A 15,430-nucleotide genomic window follows, 5' to 3' on the forward strand; every position below is an offset into this window, starting at 1 on the left:
TATCAATATTGTTTCAGACACAGAAAAGTCGCCTGGGGGTGGAGGGATACTGAAATCATATCCTCTTCGAAATCGATTACGTCTAAGTGACGGCGGCGGCGGTGGTGGTGGAGGAGGTGGCGGTGGTGGTGGTGGAGGGGGAGGAAGTGGAATCAATCCACTTGGTGCTGGAAGGATAGAGCATCAACAGACACAAGTAAGTGCATACTGTATTTTGATCACGTTTTACCTTAGAGACTTTGGGACTTGTTGAATACCTGGTTTACACACAGGCATTAAATGGAGAGCTTCTGCAGCATTCTCTAGGTACCGAGCTACCTCGCCTTTATACCATTTACGTGTCATCCAGAGCCTTTCCTGTTTTGTTTCTTCTCATACTTTGCAAACCTGGACTAAATTAAATAGTTCCCTATGTATACTGTACTGTATTGGGATAGAGTGCAGTTCCATAAGAGTAAGGTGGGATGTTAAGTCTCTTCACCTTGGGTACTAATCATGCGTGAGTGATGGAAACCATTCAAAATTATGCCTTACTTCAGGTAGGGCGTGATCTCAATGGAGTGAAATTGAAGTATTTTATCAAACTACTTCACCTTTATTATTTGCACAAAACTGTTCCTCTCTGCCGGATTCCCTCTCATGGGAATTCATGGTAATGAGGCAACTGACAGGGAAGCAAAAGAAGCCTTCTTAAATTATTATTGGTTAATGAAAAGTGCGCCCTACTCTTCTTTTAGTAGCATATCAGTTCATGCATTTCAAGAAGAGGCAAAAGAGGTGGCTGTTCCTCCTTTTCCAGTACTGTAATAAGATATTACCCCCAGCCTACAAGTTTTGTTAGTACTGTACTTTGAAGGTTTTAAGATATCTTAAGGGGAGTGTTGACTCCATAATGCCCCATTATAAAGTAAGTGCCTATAGCCACCATATGAATGAAGGGATTTGCATAAAATTTTTACCACTTATCTTAAATAATGAAAATTCTCATGGGGGGAAATTTAGAAATTCAACTTCTAAGTTTTTTTTTTTTTTTTTTTGTATTTAAAAAATTTTAAAACTTCAAAAATATTTAAAAAAAGTTTCACTCAAAAATAAATTTCCCTCTTACAAAATCAAGATATATAGTTATAATATGCTCTGTCAAAGTTTTGTCGAATTTGGTTCAGTCTTGAGATATAAGCATTTGTTTTTGAAAAAACTTTAGTTTTGAGAAAATGGCAAAAGGAGAAAAATTATGCTTATCTTGTAGTAACTGAAACTATGACAGTTAGAAGGCTGATTTTTGCACTAAAATTATTTTGTCATATAAGGAATATGCCTTGAAATTTACAGTATAATCAAATGATAATCAAATGAATAGAACTGTACTTTCTCTTGATTTATATGTTACCTAAAATTTGCATTTATGGGGGACTGTCGTAAGGCCCCGTTCTATAAAGTAAATAACTTTCTACCTAGTGAATGAAGGTTATTTCCTTCTAACTTTTACCACTGATTCTACAAATAATACTAAGTAAACACAATTCTTGTTTCAGTCTTCTTGGAGATCGAAGCATTTAGTTTAAGAAAAAAAAAAAAAAGTACATTTTCAGGGAACAGCAAAAGAGCAATATTTTTGGACTCAAAAAGTAGAGAAAATAAAAAATATTTAGGTTACTTATTCCTGTAAGCTGTTTTCTCTGTTATGCCAAGGCTACAGAAAATAGGATATTAATGGGGAACAATTATTTTTGAATAAATTTTATTACATTTGTTTTCCATGTTTTTTTACAATTTGTCATTCACAGTGCCATAAAAAAGATGAACAAAGTTATCCATGAACCAATCTAAAGATTCGTTTTTAGCAATAACATTTCTAGATGTTTTTTTTTTTTATCGTAATACAGTCCAAAATAGTGTATATCTCAAACTTGATCGAATGTAGGATCATTCGTAGAATTAAAGTTTTTTACAAGTCTTTTTTGTTCACAGTGCTGTACAAGTGATGAACAAAATTGTCCTTAACTAATCTAAACATTCTTTTTTAGCAATAACGTTCCTACATTTTATTATGCTCATAAAATTGTCAAAAACAGTCCATAACTCACTTTGACCTATCCTGAATTATTCATGCAGAAGTTTTTTACAAGTCTTTTTATGGTTTGTGGTTCACAATGTCATACAAGTGAACAAAATTGTCAATAAACGAATCTAAAAATTTTTTTAGCATTATCACTTCAAGATATGTTGATTTAAACATAAAACAGTTGAAAACTGTTAATAACCAAAATGACTTTGTTTTATGATTGAAGGGATTTGCTTCAAATTTTTACCACTTATTCTAGAACTAATAATGAAAATTCTTAACTTTCTCCCTTGAGGAAATTTAGAAATTTGACCTATTATGTTCATTTTTGTAGTTGAAAGAAATCTTGACATCACTTTCAAAATTAATATATATGTAAAATTAAAAGTTGCACAGAAAAGAGATTTTCCAGACAACGAAATAAAGATACAGGCAGTCCCTGGTTATTGGCAGGCTCGATTATCAGTGATCCAGTTTTTATGGCGCTTATCTAGCGAAGAAAATCGGCTATTTTCTATGCCAATTTGCGCCGATTTCCACAAAGCAGCACTGATAATTGGGTATTGGTGCTGGTACATTACTTAACAGAGACACCGATCTCCGGTTGCCAGTTATCTGCGATTTTTGCTTATCATCACACTGTCGGAACGGAACCCCCACAAATAACTGGGTACTGCCTGTATATAGTTATACTACAATTGTAAAAGTTTCACTGAATTTGGTTGTCGTCTTGGAGAAATAAGTACTGTATTTAGTTTTGAAAAAAGTAAGTTTTGAGAAAACAGCAGAAAAATATATATTGTTATAACCCGTTTTCTCTGACACGTCCCGTAGAGAGAGTGGGATATTTTGGCAGGTGACAATTATCTTTTAATATTAATAAATTTTTTCGCTTGTTTTACATGCTTTTTTTTTTTTAACAATTTGAGATTTGTACATACCTACCTCACTCATAAGATCTATTAAAACTAGCGGGTCCAGAAAAAATTGAAATATATATTGATATATATATATAATATATAATTTATTTATATATATATATATATATATATATATATATATATATATATTTCTTTTTTATATATATATATATATATATATATATATATATATATATATATATATATATTTCTTTTTACTGTAATACCACAGTGTAATATGAATATAAATATTATATATTTATTATTTATATTATATATATATATATATATATATATATATATATATATATATATATATATATATATATATATATATATATATATATATATATATATATATATATATATATATATATATATATCTCATTTATGTTATCTAAATCTTCTATATTATTATTTTGTAATTTTTCATGGGGGCATATGCCCAGGTCCCCTTTGGATCCGCTTAGTGTCTCTTGATGAAATTTGGGTAACCATTAAGGCACTTTTGAAAAGGAATTTCCTTTCAGTGGAATATAAAGAACTTTTAGTGTATACAAATGTGTTACTGGTAGGCAATTTGTATGTTTTCAGTCGTTGGTATTTTTAATAATTCATTCATGCATGTTCTTGTCTGTGCATTTTAAATAACTGGCATTTTTAATGGAAATCAATTCACACTCTTATCCTCATTGACATGAAGAACCAGGCCTTATGGCTGAAATTTGATGCATTTATTCTTTTATTCACATTGTGCACTGATCCATAATTAAAGGGTTTTAGAAGACCATGTAAAGCAACAATAAATCTGACATTCCTCTTTTAAACCTGCTTATCCATATAAGCTGGCTGTGGTTCAAGTACCAAAGACCGGTTGGAAATGCAGCAAATCAAAATATAGTATAAACTGTAGGATAATATATCCACCTCTGAATGAGTTACAATGTAGTTACAATGATGTAACTAACTCCCCATAAAAAGTCTTTCTAATTTGCATATCCTTGAAATAATAAAGAAGGGTTGCAAAATCATCTGAATTGAAAATTAAGAAAAATACTGTTCAGATCCTTATGAGTAAATGGATTCAGGTGAAATATTTCCAGAATCTAATAACTTTGTAAGAGAATATTTATTTTAGCCATGAAAGTTTCATTTTTAAATTTTTAATGGAAATTTTTCTAGAAAATTAATTTTGAATGCTTCCTTTAATGTAATTTTCTCTGGATATCTTTGCAATGAATTCAACCATGAGCTTATCTAGTTGCGTTAGAACGAGCTCCTAAGGGATCGGCACTCCCCTTATCCTTTATGAATATTTAGTAACAGGCATGAGGAACATCTTTAGTGATAAATGGCAACTTGAGGCAAAATTAGAATACAGTACTGTAGATATGCTTGTACAAAGCTTAAGGAAAAGTAGCTTGGGTAGAACCACTTGTACAAAGCAGGAGGGTCAATGGTTCAAAGCAAGGTGATGAAGAATAAAGACAAGAAGAATTATATTATGTATAACTGTTACGTATTAATAAAGGGCAACTTCAGAATTTCAGTTCTGGTTGTACAGTAGCGCACTGAGATAACTGACCGTGGTATATCGTGCTTACAGATATATCAGTGCAAAATGGAAATGTTCGCTTACCAGCATCCCTTGCGTTATTGTTACCGTTTCTTTATTAATATACATTGCTTTCAACTCTAAAAATTATGGTAAAGCTTTAACTGTCCTGCAGTTTATATTGATATTAAGGTTTTTTCCTACTTTCCGGTACTGTTTGCTCATAAATACACCCTTTATAGCAAAAAGAAAAACAATGCTTTCAATACTATGATAAAAAATGACTATGCTTATGTACACAGGAGTAACTTATGAGTTGTAACACTTCTGTAAAACGGGTTTATTTAATTTATATTAGTTTAAGGTTCACAATCCCTTATCCGGAACCCTCCAGACAAGCTGTGTTTTGGTTTTTGGATTTCTTCAGAATTCGGAACTTGAAGGTTGTTCCTAAATACACAAGCATATTTCATTTCCAGCAATAACGTTCCTTAAAATTAAAAAATACACAGCATCAAAAACAGCCGTTATTTGCATATACAATCATGTATTGTTTGATCTCATGTATCATGAGATCCTTAAAATTTTGTCCCAAAATATGATTTCTTTAGGTATATAATATCATGTACAGTGAGAGATGCATTCTGATTAGATTATGTTTGGATATGCTTAATGTGCAGGTCTTTTTTTTTTAGTACATTATACTAGGCTAGGCTTCCAATGATGTCTCATTTTTGATAGATTTCACCAATAAGGCTTATGGAAGATAATCTTTAACTAATTAATAGGCCTAGGAGCAAAAGTTCAGTAGGTTAAGTGCGAATCATCATAGATTCAACCAGGCTTACAAATATTTCTTACAATTGACAACCACTTGCCACTGCATGCAAAACACTGGAATAAACAACAGCAAGCAGGTATTATAGCTGTGGCTAAAGAAACGAATAATGAGCAGACTCCAAAACGATTTGGAGGCAAAAGCAACGCCTGAACTGTTGAGGTCACACTCACATACTTCATTTGATTTACTGCTTTTATAAATACAGTAGTTGTATTTTATAAACCCAGATTTGATCATTTATGAAAGAAACGTCTGTGAATTGAGTTTCGTTCAGCAACTAAAGACGATGATACTGGTAAAATACATTCAGCTGATGATTTTAAGAATGTAAACAAAACCAGAATGCAAATGGTACATGATCGCACTGTTCATATTTTGCATGAATAACTGCGAAAGTGTGGTACAGTAAAAAATTGTTCAGGAGTTGTGTAGAGGACTTACAGCTCTTTTTCAGCTCTGCATCAAGTTACAGCGCTCTACTCTCTGTTGGCGGTGCTAATGGCGAGAATGGGCATCAAGTTAACAGCGTTTACGGTGCTGTAACTTGATGCAACATCAAGTTATGTGTCAAAACTCAAGTTACAATGCCGTAAGCGCTGTTAAATTGCCGATAATAGCGAAAAATCGACGTATGGCAGAAATCAACTTCCAGTGCGGCGCTGGAATGGATCCCTGCCGTAAGGGTGTTGCTGTGTGAAGTTTCAGCAGATTGAGCACTTCCTAATCTTTCATTCCTAAGATACACCTCTCTCAGTCATTATAATAAAGGGCTACAGCTTTGCCTTTTCCCAGGTATTCAGGTTAAAGTGCATGGACCTCTCATTGTTGTGGGAGCTCTCCATACTCATGAGGAGCTTGAGGCAGTCTTGCCAACCCTGTAAAGTTAAGGCTTTGGAGGGGACATCTTTCATCCTGCAAGCCCTTATCAGTGGCCATTAGAGATCCTGAGAGAAGTTGTAGACAAAGGAGTGACCGTAGACTTTTTTCTTACTACCCATAGCATCAGTGAAATCAATAGGTGAGCTGCCCAGTCATTTGTACCATGATTGGCATTCAGAACGATGGAAAGAACTTCATTCTCATTTGTTCCTAAGTTGCTACTAACACTCAAAACCCCTGGAAACTTGTCCTGAGCCTTGTGGACTTGAGTAGTCCATTCTGGTTGCATAAGGCATACCAGTTATGTAGTAGGGAGGCCTGTCATTTACCCACCTGAGAGCCTTTGAAGTCAGAGTTATAGTTCTTTTTCTCCTGTTAAGGAAGTATTTCTTGGTTATCCAGCATTGGGACCAGGTGTGTAGAAGCATGGGACCACCTTTTGCCTCTTGCTTTAGGGATATCACCCAAAAGTGTTTGGGCACTTTTAGGACCTGTGGTGGCTACTCAGTATGTGTAGTAACCAGAATGTTGTGTTGCTACTGGAGCTCCATTTGGCTAGAATGACATTTTGCCAAAGTTATTGTTGAGAGCATGATGTGGTGAGTGAAAGTACTATCTACATTGTCTTCTGTGCTGTGACTACTATTTGTCATGATACTTGCTGGTCTGGCCCAAATAAGAGATTCTGGTCCAAACACTATATCCGGAAGATGTTACTCCCTTAGTCCTTCCCTATTGGGTGAGGCTCATAAATTTTATTTTTTTTTTAAGTACCATGCTGGGAGGTAGAAGCACAGTGCCCTATGAGCTGCTGCATCATGAATGCCAGGCTGTATAGGTGGTTATAGGAGACATCCTTCTCTGCCCACTTATTTGACCAAGATGCTAGTATTTCTGGGTGGTGATTGATTTTGCCTCCAGTCTTTATTTGCAAGCTAATAAAGATTTTTCTAATATCCCACTCACCACAAACATTGGTTGTTAATAAACGTCAAAGACTGCTCCAGCTCATGTTAGGGGTAAATCATTTTATAAAATGAGGCTTTGTATATCTGTGAAAATGCAGCTTGCTTTAAAAAGTGAATTGTTTCCAAGCTAATTTTTTTTAAAGAAAGTTTAGAGTACTTTTGAAAGGTGCAAAGACATGTCATTTGTTAATATGCATGTATATCAGGTTTGAAAAATATTATTAATGACTGAAGGGTTGAAGGAATACAAAGGAAAATTATTTGTAGAACTAGAAGGGCAAGAGAAAGAGCAGTAAAAAAGAAAAAATGTGTGTTTTGCAATACAAAATGGCAAGAAGATGCTTATGGGTGTTTAATAACAGGTTAGAAAGAGTGATGTCAACAGTTGTTTGAATATATGCAGACACAGACTTGAAACCAGGTTGTAGCTTCCCAGTTTTAATTGTATTTTTCTTGTCCTTTCTATATGTCAGAAGTTAACAGAACTGATGTGCTGGTGATGTTGAAGGGGGAGAACCTAAGAACTCTGTCAGTGTGGCCCTAAGTAAAGGCCTCTTCATATTCATAGCAACTATGTCAGCATCACCCCTCTCTATCTTGCCACAGTATACGTCTTACCACTTTTCAATGTCATGTATAGAAGAAAATTACTTTTATTTGAAAGTGGTTGGATAACTCATGCAGTAGACTGGTATTACAGATAGTAAGGTGTCATATAGGGTACTTATGTCAATTTAGGAATTATTTGAGTCATATATGGACTAAAAATTGTAGAATAGTGTCATGTTTCATATTTTTCATAGGACTTTGAATACTCTTGTAAGCTCAGAAAGGTTGAGACTTTATTCATTTTTATATTTGCTTATTAGTACCAGTTTGTAGTGGTTTGATATTTTAATATAATTTTGAAGGTTCAGTGAGTAACTTCTCTTCCTTGATATCACAGTCACAATCATTGCCGTCATCACCTTCGTCGCAAGGAGTTCAGTTTTTAACAGAGACCATCAGAAGATTGAGAGAGTCAAGAAGATCAACGCAGGAGCAGCCAGCTCCATTGAGTAAAAGAAACACAATTCAGAAAGATTCAAGACAGTCTGCTGGTAAGAGAAAAAAATTATTCATTTATGAAAACACTTTAGGGATAAACTGAAGTGAACAAAGGCATTGTTAGTTTTGTTTTGTTTATTAATGAAGTATATGTTGATATTCAGAAAACATTTTGCAGAAAATGCTCTTTCAGTGCTATTTTTCTCTCCTTGAGCTAAAGAATAGTTGGGACTCAAGTACTTGATGTTGCTGTATAGTTTAGATTTTTTTTATGGAGTACTCTGAATCCTCCTATCATAAAATGACCATTTTTAAAACATCCCATCCCTAACAATTAATAATGAAACATTTTCCAGTCAAACTTACCACTGATAATCTTCCATTTCACAGGGACACATATTAACCTAATGAATCCTAGGACCTTCATTCTCAGTCTCCAACCCTCCCCCCATCCCCCTCCCCCTCCTCTCACAGTGTTTTACAGACTTAAGCATCTTTTCACCCCAAAAGAGTCTACAAGGTCAAAGTGATTCATAGGATTGTTAATGATAATTACATAACACCTCAAAATAGATTTTGCCACTCATCACACAGTAAAAATATGGTATTTTCAGTGTCACAGTGCTTTGCTTAAGCAGAGTATAACCTAATGTTATTTGATGAAAACTTGCTTTTTTATCTGCACTGTAATTCTTATTTCATTTGTCTTAGTAAACTGTTGGTAGGTTGCTGTATAGTAAACTGTTGGTAGGTTACATACAGCTAGGTTATTCAGGTGAGGTAGAAAATGTTAGGTGATTTGTTTTCATCAGGATCTAGATCTCTTGAGAATTTAGGCAGCAGAATATTTGTGGTTTTGTTTTGTTTTAGAACCCTTATGCTAGGAGACATGTTTCTGCTGTGCAATGTGTGTAGTTACTGTGGTGGTAATATACATTTAGAAAAATGTAGGATATTTTCATTCTATCATTGGTTTTCTTGTAAAATTAGCCTAAAATTTTTTTGGTTACAGTAATTTTATTTAGTCCAAATGGAATATGTATTGTAGCAGCCATTCATTTAAAGTTTTCTTTGAACACCAAAAAGGCCACACAAATTATGGAACATTTATAAAACTGACCAAGCTGAATGGTGGAGAACATTACAAGAACCAATTTGCAGTAAGTTAGGCAAATAAATACTAGAATTGTTATAGTTCTGCTATTTGAAGTAGTCTTATCATTTTCATACAAGAAAATGTTTTACTTAGTAAAATTCATCAGATAGGTTTCGACATTTACTTGTTTTAAATTCACATTACGGTGGTAATTGAGGATTTGGCAAATCTGATTGATATACAGATCTCATGGGTGTGCTCTTTACCCATAAATAGTTAAGGAACCCTATAAATTGATTTACAAAGCTGACACTTTTTCACCATATATGTTTATTTGTTTGTAATTATTTGTCTCTTTTTGATAGGCACTTGGAAGAGAACTCACGGTACCAAAAAATCGCCTTTATCTTCTAAACGTAGCAGTCGTAGCAAAATCAACAACACGGGGTCGTGTGCTAGTAGCAGGTTAGTGATTGAAGGTATATATATTGTACTAATAATTAGTGTTTTCTCTTGGTGTTATAGTATATGTTTTGAGGTGAAACTGAAAAATGACACATTCCCTTGCTTTTAGCATTACTGAAACATTGTGTAGATTGCAGACTTGGTAATGCATAACTCTAGTATCACTCATAGATGTTTGAACACCTCCCTATGGGTCCAGTTCATTAATGAAGGGATTGCAACATAGTACTATTGTAGTAAATTCATTTTGATTGTTAATGTTACAACAGAATGACAAAGCTGAAACGAAACCCTTAATGGTAGTGTCACCCTTCATTCCACTTTATTATACTAACAAAGAGTTGAGAAGAGGAACGGTAATAAAAGCCAGGAAGATGAACTATGAATAATGACAATGGATGTTGAAAGAATGAAAGTTTATGTTCTCATGGTTATTTTTGAGTAAACTATTAAAACATTGGGTACAGTACACACAGTTTCTGATAAAGTTAAATTAAGACCATAAAATACTGTAGTATGGTATGTATACCCTGTCATATATGCCTAACAAAAATGAAATTACAAGGCTTGTAATGATGGAAATTACATAGCAAAGGAATGGGATTTTAATGTAACACGCTTATTTTAAGATTAGTAACGAAATAGAAATGAACGACTGTTACCGAACATTACATATCAAAGAAATAAAACACTGACAATCAAGAAACTTAAGCTTACCAAACTTTAGGCTACTGCATATAAAAGGGATATTTTTAAAAATATTCACAGCCTGGGAAATTTCTTTTTATGATTAGTCAGTGGTTAGTTGACACCTCATTTATTAGTAACATACACAGAATTGCACTGGTAATGTTACAGAGGATTAACAGTATGAATAGAATGGCCTTGTAAAAATATTCATTTATTCTAAACTGGAAACAAATACAAATCTCAATCCCTACAGACTAGGCTAATATATTTATATATATTAAGTACACCCCTAGACTGGGCAAACTTGAAGGTTGGCCAGTTAAAAAAAAAAATCAGTAGAATGAGAAGATATGTAAATGGACATGCTATAAAAAAAATTTTAAAAAATTTTCTGTAACTTCCATGGGAATTCAAAAGTGAATATTTCCAACCCTGTGCGGGGCCACTTTTCCAAGGCACGTAAAAATATGCTAATTCGATCAAGTTATGCATATTTTATCTAGTAATTTTTTTTATATTGCGTAAGGTTATAATTACAGCTCACACAATATAGCAGTTGAGAATTAAAATCAGTAGCAAATTCTTAGTATATTCATGGTAAAATATTTACGAGCTGTACTTGGATGGGGAGATGCAGTACCTTTTAGTGAGGTATGAATATATTTTCTAATTTAAAATGACATCCTTGGATGTGGAGGGTGCAGTACATTCCCCTATGAAATCTCAAGTCACACTGATTTCCTTTTATCCTGTACTTAGCTAAGAGGGCCGCTGTATGAGTTGCCATAACTCATTTATGGCCCATTGAAGTGAGTGAATATTTTTCCCATCAAATTCGTTGAAACTGTATGGTGCGAAATATTGATTCTCTCCAGAGGTGGTCTGCTCCTCCATCTATAGCTATTATTATGCCTGAGATGATCATGCCCATACAGTAAAGGTTAATAACTGATGCTTTCACATGATTAAAGTTGTCAGTGTACCCTAGTGTAGCAGGTTACATACAGTAAACACAAGCATCTTATATGATGGTAATGAAATGCAGGCTTTTTCACATCTTTATTATTCATCAATTTTTTTATATATCACTTTCTCTTGATCTTAAATGGAAAAATTAAGTCCACAGTAGTATGTATGTATATTGCTATATACAGGAAGCTTTTGCCAACTTGATCTGTTGGTCTCTTCAGCCAGAATAAACATAGAAATAATAATACATTTAGGACAACATCTTTAAAAAATGGAAGTTATAAAGTAGCTTGTTATTCTTTCAGATAACTCCAGAATTGCTCAATAGTCTATTAGTAATTCTCTGGAGATTTTGTGGCACAGTAGAGGCTGGAATATTGGTCGTTTGTCTTACTGCTTGTTGGGTCTCCAAAACTGGTGAATTTGGTGGTTCTTTGGTTGTTCCAGAAATTGCACTTATGTTGTTAAATACACTTGCAGGGCATAATGAGGAGGCAGAAGCAGATGGAACAGTCGAAAGATAATCTAAATTTATTTTGGCAGCTAAATAAAGCAACTGATTAGTGAAGAAATTTTCCTGAGTACAGGCAGCTCAGGTTATCAGTGTTTCGGTTTTTGGCGCTTGTGGAATGTATTCATAACTGGGGTTTACAGCGCCGTTGTCTCGTTATCAGCGGCTTAATCTCCATGAGACCCTCATATAATACGAAGAGCAAATATGCATCTTTTCCATGGATCTTTTAAAAATTTATGCTTTTCTGCACTGTATCCAATAGTAATGTATGTATTCTAATATTACTATTGTATTATAAAATACAAACAAAGCGATCAATGTTTTGGCTTGGATTTTGGAAATCAGCTGAGGGGGCAATTACAAGGTAAATTTATTCCGCCTTATCTAACTCAATTCAGAGCGACTTTCTTGCTTCTTGTTAATGTAAATGAATCTCTAGAAGCGCTGTTTATATGGGACAAGTTGATTTTTCATTATATGAAGTGCTTTTAGGTAGAAATATGACTTAATGTGTCTCGTTGTGAACTAATTTTTTTTTTTTTTTTTTGTTAACCCTTAAACGCCTACTGGATGTATCATACGTCGACTAAAATTGTCTGTTGGGTGCCAAGTGGACGCACCATACGTCGACTACAAAAATTTCAACCTTCGGTCAACTTTGACTCGACCAAATGGTCGAAAAACGCAATTGTAAGCTAAAACTCTTACATTCTAGTAATATTCAATCATTTACCTTCATTTTGCAACAAATTGGAAGTCTCTAGCAAAATATTTCGATTTATGATGAATTTTTGAAAAAAACTTTTTCCTTACGTCCATGCGGTAACTCGGCCAAAAATTTCAGAAATTCTTTCGTCATTTTGTCGTAATTTTTGCACTGTTTTATATTAGCCGTCACATAAAGTTTTATATATGAAAATGTGCGCAATTTCATGTAAAATACAACAAAATACAACCCATGGTTGTAGCTTTTATCAGTTTGGAAATATTTTCATATAAATCTCGATAACTGCCAAAATTTCAACCTTCAGTCAACTTTGACTCGACAGAAATGGTAAAAAAACGCAATTGTAAGCTAAAACTCTTACATTCTAGTAATAATCAATCATTTACCTTCATTTTGCAACCAATTGGAAGTCTCTAGCACAATATTTCGATTTATGATGAATTTTTAAAAAACTTTTCCCTTACGTCCGTGCAGAATTTCTTTCACACGTTGTCGTAATGTTTGCACCGCTTTATATTAGTCGTTACATAAAGTTTTATATATGGAAATGTGTGCAATTTCATGTAGAATACAACAGAAAATAACTCATGGTTGTAGCTTTTATCAGTTTTGAAATATTATATAAATCACAATAACTGCCAAAATTTCAACCTTCGGTCAACTTTAACTCGACCAAAATGGTAAAAAACGCAATTATAAGCTAAAACTCTTACATTCTAGTAATATTCAATCATGTACCTTCATTTTGCAACAAACTGGAAGTCTCTAGCCCAATATTTCAATTTATGGGGAATTTCTGAAAAAAAACTTTTTCCTTACGCCTGCACGCTGTAACTCGGCCGAACATCTCAGAAATTCTTTTCATCACGTTGTCGTAATGTTTGCATCGTTTTACATTAGTCGTTACATAAACTTTTATATATGAAAATGTGTGCAATTTCATGTAGAATACAGCAGAAAATAATTCATGGTTGTAGCTTTTATCACTTTTGAAATATTTTCACATAAATCACGATAACTGCCAAAATTTCAACCTTCGGTCAACTTTAACTCGACCGAAATGGTTGAAAAACGCAATAATTGTAAGCTAAAACTCTTACATTTTAGTAATATTCAATCATTTACCTTTATTTTGCAATAAATTGGAAGTCTCTAGCACAATATTTCAATTTATGGTGAATTTTTGAAAAAAACATTTTCCTTACGTCTGCGCGCACGGTAACTCGGCCGAACATCTCAGAAATTCTTTCTTCACGTTGTTGTATTGTTTGCACCGTTTTATATTAGTCGTTACATAAACTTTTATAATGAAAATGTGCGCAATTTCATGTAGAATACAACAGAAAATAACTCACGGTTGTAGCTTTTATCAGTTTTGAAATATTTTCATATAAATTATGATAAATACAAAAAATTCGACCTTCGGTCAACTTTAACTCAACCGAAGTGGTCAAAAACTGCAATTGTAAGCTAAAACACTTACAGTCTAGTAATATGCAATCAATTAGCTTCATTTTTCAACAAACGGGAAGTCTCTAGCACAATATTTCGATTTATAGTGAATTTAAAAAAAAAAACATTTTACGTCCAAGCGTTACGGATTCATGCATCATATTGTGATAATATTTTCTCTGTGTTGCTTTGATCGTTTTACAATTTGTTATATACCAAAAGCATCGCAATTTAGTGTACAATACAAAGAAAAAAATAATCCGTTAGCTTTAACTGTTTTGCTCACAGCGCGATTTGTATAAAATTATATATGAAAATTTTTTTTTGCACTCATATATTTCAATATTTATATATGATAATGATATTTTTTTTCATTTCTGATGGTTGCATACTAAACTTCAGGCAATGACAAAAAAGGAGCCAAAAATGAACTATTAAACTTAAAAAACTAAGCGTGCTGCTTTTTTCCGCTCTAACGCCCGCGCGGCATACGAGAGACGTTTTTGTAAATAGAGGCTCGGCGTTTAAGGGTTAATACACAGTATCACTTCTCTTTTACCCAACTCCTCACAACATGGCTAAACCAACTTTGTCTATTTCCCATGTTTTTGTGTAAAAAAAACTAACAGATTTTGTTCGCTATTTTCACCTGATTTCATCATAAGCTTTACATATTTATCTATTATTGACGTGAAAACAACAGTAAAATGTGTTCTTTCATGCCCAGTAGTTTTTGACTAATTACTTTTTTCTCTACTATTATTTACGTCCGAGTTTCGTCCATGTTACCAATGCATGATAATTTATAGTCATTAGCAGTTTGAACATTGTTTTCTCAGCTTCAGCCACAACTTGTTGCTTAAGTTTAGCACTATATTTCCTTGCCGATCTTTTATCCATAGCAAATAATGGTATAATGTAAAAATGTATCAGTCCTATTCTACTTAATGTCATTTGTAATATAACTATGGTAATTTTTTACTATCATACAATGGTTGAAATGCTAGCAAAACAGCTGTTGTTATCCGATTCAGTTTGTAGCAAAACAACAGTTTTCGTTCGGTTGTTTATGGCTGTATGCGTTTAAGCAACGACTGTAATGTTACTAATGATACTTTTAGCATTCTCTTTTAACTTATTTGACTAGAAGATGGGATAAATAAAGAGTTGGAGAAGAGTAAGTCTATTATAATTTAGTCTCGAAAAAAGGAACTCGCATGATACACGAGATACATGATAAAA

At 33.4% G+C, this 15,430-nt stretch overlaps 1 protein-coding gene across 17 annotated transcripts in view; it reads left to right on the plus strand.

Annotated features, from left to right (window-relative positions):
- Positions 1-15,430, plus strand: part of ctrip (E3 ubiquitin-protein ligase ctrip) — a 201,006-nt gene that overhangs the window by 85,338 nt on the left and 100,238 nt on the right. For all 17 annotated transcript variants that reach the window (XM_067128935.1, XM_067128938.1, XM_067128937.1 and 14 more), the window contains 3 exons: positions 18-196; positions 8,175-8,328; positions 9,737-9,836. In XM_067128935.1, coding sequence (XP_066985036.1) covers positions 18-196; positions 8,175-8,328; positions 9,737-9,836 — 433 coding nt within the window. The remainder of the gene's footprint in view (positions 1-17; positions 197-8,174; positions 8,329-9,736; positions 9,837-15,430) is intronic.

The sequence above is a fragment of the Macrobrachium rosenbergii genome, chromosome 27 (assembly GCF_040412425.1).
Source record: "Macrobrachium rosenbergii isolate ZJJX-2024 chromosome 27, ASM4041242v1, whole genome shotgun sequence".
Classification (NCBI taxonomy): domain Eukaryota; kingdom Metazoa; phylum Arthropoda; class Malacostraca; order Decapoda; family Palaemonidae; genus Macrobrachium; species Macrobrachium rosenbergii.